At 39.1% G+C, this 6,717-nt stretch overlaps 1 protein-coding gene across 1 annotated transcript; it reads right to left on the bottom strand.

The window, feature by feature from the left end:
* Positions 1 to 1,214: 1,214 nt before the first annotated feature.
* Positions 1,215 to 5,041, bottom strand: hoxd11a (homeobox D11a). The gene is made up of 2 exons (XM_087803891.1): positions 4,483 to 5,041; positions 1,215 to 1,770 (listed from the first exon to the last, which is right to left on the bottom strand). Exons 1-2 carry the CDS (start codon positions 5,027 to 5,029, stop codon positions 1,535 to 1,537), a joined length of 783 nt encoding a protein of 260 aa, XP_087660017.1. The 5' UTR covers positions 5,030 to 5,041; the 3' UTR covers positions 1,215 to 1,534.
* Positions 5,042 to 6,717: the final 1,676 nt, after the last annotated feature.

The raw sequence follows: 6,717 nt of genomic DNA, 5'->3' as shown, positions 1-6,717 counted from the left end.
AAGATCACTGATACAATGAACTTAACTTTTCATGAATTGCATTTAATCGACATTATTCTTGAAAACAACACACACATTTATATGCGCACACACACACACTCACGATATTTACACAAACTCGACGTGAGGAAAATTCTCAATGTTATTAACAGATGAGCAGTGAAAGGCGTGTTTTAAAAAAGCTGCAGAATTATAGTTAAAATGATCATCAAGTTCGATTCTCCAACAAACGATGGTATTTATTCTACATTCCGAACCCGGTATTTGACCCTTCTTTCACTGAAGCTTCGTTTTAACTTGTGTTCGACACCGTTTTAAATTAAAAATGTCAATTTATAAATGCTGAAAATGTTGGCTAAAAAAAAAAAATACAATAAATGGCGATTATTTGTATTACTTCAAAACACAAAAAAAATAATATATGATCATTGGAATCATATGTTTTTGGCGTTAAATTAGCAGGTTTGGCATAAACAACTTAAATAGGATCGACACGAAGGTACCTATTGTCTATAATTATTGGTTTAGATCGCAATTACACAATCACAGCGTGTTTCGTCAGTAAAAAGCAGCCGCGGCGGTGTTTCGTTTGCAGCTGCAAGTGCGCCCCTGTGTGGTCGAAGGCGGCGCCGCAGCCTGCACAGTTGGTCGCCTTGATGACAAACAAGCTAATTAAACGCCCAATGAAACTTCACCAGTTCCTGCAATTTGGGGTAAATAACTGATCTAATCGAGATTAAAGCACAAGCGAAACATCCATCAGCTCATAACGAGTCCAATTGATGGTCTGGGTTTTTTTTTTTCTATGTCGCTAGAATTGTCGCGAAAAAACCCGTTAAGAGATGCACAGTCCCGGTGGTTTAAATCGAATTAAAATGTAATATCTTGGAGAGTTTTTAATATTCCTGTGGCGTCAAACTCACGGTGGAGGCGGTCGGCCCGGTGTGTCCAGCTGGTCCATCATAGGTCCAAAAAAAAAAACAAGAGCCCAGAACAGAGAGAAGTCCTCTCTCTCATTGCTCCTCGCGTCCTGATGTGGCCCGCCTGGACTTCAGAGTGGGTCCTGTTGTGGTCTGGGGGCTGGGACAGCAAAGTCCAATAGCCCCCTCATTTAGACGGTTTACAGCTACTTTTATTGTTGTGTCTAGACGGTTCAAGGTTTCGTAAACAATCCTGCTTGAAAGAGGAGGAAGTAACAGAACCATCCGGGCCTGGGAGCGACACATTTCTTTACTCCACTGATCAATAAACCCCCCCAAACATCCCCCCTCAGGATTCCTGTCTCATTTCTGTCCTTGAGTTCATGAGACAAGTTTTGTGAGTGTGTTTGGACTCACGTACACGTCTTTATTTAGCAATAACGCCGGATTTTAAATAAATTAGTGTGTGTGTGTGTTTGTGTGTGTGTGACTGGTTGTCGGTGTGTGTAAGTGTGTGTGTGTGTGTGTGTGTCAATGAGTGTGTGTGTCAGTATGTGTGTGAGTGTGTGTGTGTTCGCGTGTGTCAGTGTGTGTGTCTGTGTGTGTGTATGAGATCAGAATAATGGGTTCCCAGTGAAGTACTGTAGACGATCTCGGTTCAGCTTCTTCTCCTTCATCCTGCGGTTCTGGAACCAGATCTTCACCTGTCGGTCCGTCAGGTTCAGCATCCTTGAGAGCTGCAGACGCTTCTCCTTGTTGATGTAGACGTTGAAGAAAAACTCTCGTTCAAGTTCTCGGATCTGATATTTGGAGTAGGGACACCTCTTTTTTCTGGACTTGGTCGACGGAGCTGAGGGCGGAGATTTGATGGATTAAAATCAAAATAAACTTCAATTTACTATAGTGCGCTATCAGCGAACCGACACGCACACAATGCGCCCATTTGAGCTCCACGACTTATTTCAAAACACCAAAATCGTTCAAAAGATCTGATCTTGAAATTAAATTATAACTTTTTTTAGAGTAACATTTTCAAAATTGGATGAATTAATAGGAATATACGTCATCTATTCTATAACAATTTCCTCTTGTTAGGATCAAAACATTCAATTAAATTTTCTCGTTAGGTTTCACGTCTTACATTCTTACGTTAATAAGGTACAGCGTAAAACACACACGTTAATATTTTTAAATAATTATTTCCCTCAAATAACTACAGAAAATTCATTTTTTTATTTTTTTATTTATTCTTATTAGGGGACGAGATTTAAGAAACGTGTGTGTAAACAAGTGTCGATCCTCACACAAGGCAGACTAAGCAGTAACTATAGTGTCTTGTTCCATTATTGACGTTAAGATGTTTTTTTAATTTGCTGAGGGTTGTGTCTTTGTGGACAAAAAAATTAAGTTGGAAATAAAAAAAATCGAATTTCATGTTTTAAATGTATTGTTTTGGAGCAGTTTTTCCCCAAAACTATCGGTCAAGGGGCCTTGTTTGTAGTAGAAGCCATGATCTCAAGACTTGCTGGTAAAGTGTGTCCAAAGTCGCTGATAGTTAAACATTAATCAAGTTATAAATTGTAAAAAGATTAAAAAAAGAAAGAAAGAAAGTAAAGCAATCTAATATAAAGAATTGTCTCTATCCAATATCAATATTTAAACTTATTTAAAGTATAATTGTGACAGTGGAGCCTCCAGAAGAGACAATTATGAATCAAGTTATCGCTTTTATTCACGCAAATTTACTTTTTCTTTTATTCTTTTTTTTAAATGCCCTAGTGTAACCTTTTAAACTTAAATAATCATAATACATGTTGTTTCTAGTGACCAAAAGACAATTAAAGCATCCATCCTTAGTGCTATTGTTGTAAGATTTGTTTATTTTACTATTTTATTTTGTCGCGTGTATGACGGCTGCTTAACGTCGAGAACAATAATGTTAACAACTATTCACCAAAATAAACCCAGTAGGTCAAACAGTAATTGTTAAGCCATTCCTGTTCAAGGTCATGTTGTGATCTTGTTGTGTTGAGAGTGTAGCTGGATAAGAACACACACGGAAGTAAACACATTTCAGTTATGCTAGTTTAGGTTCAGCTAAGTTGAAAGTTGTAGTCGGTCAAAAGAGGGAACAAAAGTGAGTTTTAATTGACCACATGAGTGCAGTCGTTAGCTAGCATGCTAAACAAAGAAAATGTGGCGATACAATTACAAAAGCAGACAATGGTTCTGTTATAAAGCTAAGCATGAATGACTCTTATTCTGTACTTTTAAAGGAATACTATCTCATCAAAATGTGTTTTTAAAAGCAGCAAATAGCCACGTTAGCGCGTTTCTTAAAAGCTGTGTTTAGTCATAGAAAAAAAGTATAAATGTAGTCTTTATTTCCTTTAAAAGATAATTTCTTGTGAGCATGTCTGTGTCGCCTTACCTTTCAGATTCAGTTCACTTCTAAACACTTGCTGCTGTTTTATTGTTTATCCAGTCTCTTATCTTATCTAATCTCAATGTCATGACCGAAGATCATCATAGACGAAGCTAATGCAAAGTAGGACATGTGTTACCCAGATGTTGGCGCGCCATTGTTTGAAAAATATTGTGATTTTAAAATACATTCTGTGATTGATTGTTGGTTTAGTTGAGTTTTACCTATTGAAGAGAACCATTTCTAATATTTACAAATAATAAATCAGTGATAACTATAAATGTTTGTAGGAAGTGTTTACGTTCAATATTCCCTGAATTCAGTGATTCTTACAATCATGTGTAACAACAATTTTGTATTTTATTACTCAACTAACATGCGGTTGCTATTTTCTATTTTATTATATTTTATTAATATGGTTTTGAGGTTTCTATGATTGTGTTTTGTCTTTTTTGTGTTTTTTTTTCTTTTTATGTTGATGTCTGATATAATATTTGATCAATATCCAGCATCAATACGTTTGTTTCTCTCAATTTGAGTTTATTTTCCATGATTCGTCTGTTCTTTGTTGTATTTCACTTGGACAGCAAATAGCAGTGGTGTAGCAAACAATTAATTTTTCCTTCTCTTAGTGCTGATCTTGTAGTTTCATAGATAGAACAAGCGTTTATACGATGTGAACAGTAAAGTGTTTTGGGGGTACCAGGATCTTAAAGTGCATTTTAATTGAATATAAATGAAGATTGATGTGGAACTATGGCACATAAAGGTGTGCTCCTTTCAACTCTCATGCGTCTTCTCGAAGCCACGTCACTACCATAATAATCATATTTAAGTTGAATTAATGATTTCCCTCTGGCTTCATCTGTGTGATTGACGTTTAATTCAAAATTCTATCATGAATAAAGTACTTTTGGGCGCATCGTCTGAGCTGAGAAGGGGATTTGTCATCATCTCTGCAGCCAGTGGACGCTGAACAATCGTGAATTTAACAGTTTCCCATAGTAAATATCTTTACAGCCGTAAAGCCAATCTTACAGGGATATAAAAAGCTTTTGCATGCTTATAAAGCGTCGTGGAGCGAGCAGCGGCTGCGCACACGCTGGATCTCTATTGTCCGTGGAAATGACCACTCACTCGTGTTTTTGTCGCCGCAGTTGGAGGACGAGTCTTCCTCGGCTTCCTTCTCCTCCAGCTTGGTGGTCAAAGTCACGCTCGGACCACCGCCGCCCGCGTCCGGCTTCTCTCTGGGTGGTTCAGCCGCTTTCTCCTGGTTAGGGGGGGTATCCAGGAACTGATCGAAAGCCTGAGGAAGTACCCCGTTCCGGCCGACGCTGCCGAAGCTCGCCCCTGCGTGGGGTCCGTATAAGGGGTCGCCTTTGAGCCGCACATCTGCCCTGGTCCCGCTGGTGCCGCCGGACTGGATCAGGTCCCGGTGCATCCGCTCCTCCGCCGAGTAGTAGGTCGCGTAATTGCCCCTGTAGTGCCATTTGCTGGGGTGATCCAGCCCATAATCCCTGAAAGCCACTTCCCGCACTGGCTGGCTGGCAGAATAAGGGAAATTAACCTGACATGAGGTGGTCTGCGGCAGGAATGAGGAGGTGAAGTCTGGCGCGGGGACGTAATACGTGCAGCTCGGTAGATACATGTTCGAGGCGCTGCGGTGATCATCGTACTCCGTCATTTCTGTCCGCTTTTCCTCCACAATACTCCTCAACTTTGTCCATGGGAGCGCGCACAAGACCCCGCCAGGGTGGGGAGAAGCTCACAACATGCAACAGATCTTGATCGATTCTTGAGGTAATTGTGTCATGTGATCCGCGCAGGAGAAATTACCATACATCAATATCAGTCATTAAAAGCTGGAACTCATGTGAGCCCAGACCAGAGACTGGATTGGCTCCCTGGCTGAGGAGGAAACTCCTCTCCAGACTTCCTGCGCCACTGCCGAGGGAGAAAGAGGAGGAAGGAAAAAAAAAGATATAATTTATAGTTGACCAGCGCTGGAATATTCAGCTCACACCGCAACACCGTCCACAAGCTGTAATGGTGCGTAATTGCGCAGCGTCTGAGGCAACCGTGACCGGAAGTGTGTGTTTAATAAGGTCAAACATATTTCAATATCATCATGTGTGTGTGTCTCACAGGTGAGGGGCTTCGAATCTACAAGTGTTGCATGAGGTAAACGAATGAATATGAAGCGTGACAAGAGACAGGAGATGAGATCGAGAATATTTGAACGACTACTCAACATTCTTGTTAATAATAGCCCCACAATGCTGGATAATTACATTAAAACGTGTTATTTTTAATAGTATGAACGACTACTGTTTATGTAGAGTTGAGAAAAATAAGGAAGAATAGATTAAAGTCAATAAAATTTGCAATGTAAATACACATTTTCTTTAAATTGTCAGCGCATCAGAGTGAGTTAACTTAATTTAATTAAATTAGGAAAAAAGTCTCTAAAAATATCTGTTTACAATGTATGTGTTTGGACGGAAAGTACGTAAAATAAAACAAGCGCTGTTGAATCAAAACGGATTCCAAAATTCTACGTTATCGAGGCTAAACAAAAACATTAATATAACTTAAACATTGAGAAATAAAATGAAAATACGTTTTATACGGATATCCTTTTATAATTAAGTGACAAAAAGAGTTACTGTTATTTGTATTTATCTGTAAAATAAATAAAAATACATACATCTTAAAACACATTCTGCGCACTAAATTAGAAATGAATTGTCAAAAGACTGTTTTTTAAAATTATAGGCGCTTCTAGAAAAACAGAAAGGATAGAAAATTGGTCACGTACGTGAAGACAGAGAGACAAAGAGAAGAGAGAGCATTGCCAAGTCCACCCGACTGCCTTTGACCGTCTTCGTCGGCCATGTTGGCTTCTTTAAAAAACCACCAGACCTGAAGATCTCATTCTCATCACCGACTATAGCTTCGCCTCCTCCGGGGCCACAGCTGAACACTTCTCTGTCGGTTCTGCAGGCAAAACACCAGACGCTTCTTCAGTATTGTGACTTTGCAGCTTCACAATGTGCCAGAAGCTTCAAAGCCTCGGTTTATTGTTATTGGGGGTCAAATCAGCGTCCCCCCAGTCCCGCACTTCACTTTGTGTCAGACAAAACATTCCACAAAACCAAGTTTATGGTTAATTAAAAACACAATTAACACAGACGTAAATATATTTACAGAGTTCGAGATGAAGAGAAAACAATTCAAATTTCAAATTATATTTTCCTTTAAAACGTTTACATGGCTTGTGAAGTGTTTGTAGAATAAGTTAGATGTAAGTATGTAAGACCAAAAAATAACATTTTAAAAATAGTTTCTGTACTAAAGTGCAGGTATAATTAA

Source organism: Callionymus lyra, chromosome 12, assembly GCF_982586985.1.
Source record: "Callionymus lyra chromosome 12, fCalLyr1.hap1.1, whole genome shotgun sequence".
NCBI classification, from domain to species: domain Eukaryota; kingdom Metazoa; phylum Chordata; class Actinopteri; order Syngnathiformes; family Callionymidae; genus Callionymus; species Callionymus lyra.
Note: the sequence above shows the minus strand (reverse complement) of the source record. Positions and strands in the feature narration are given on the sequence as shown.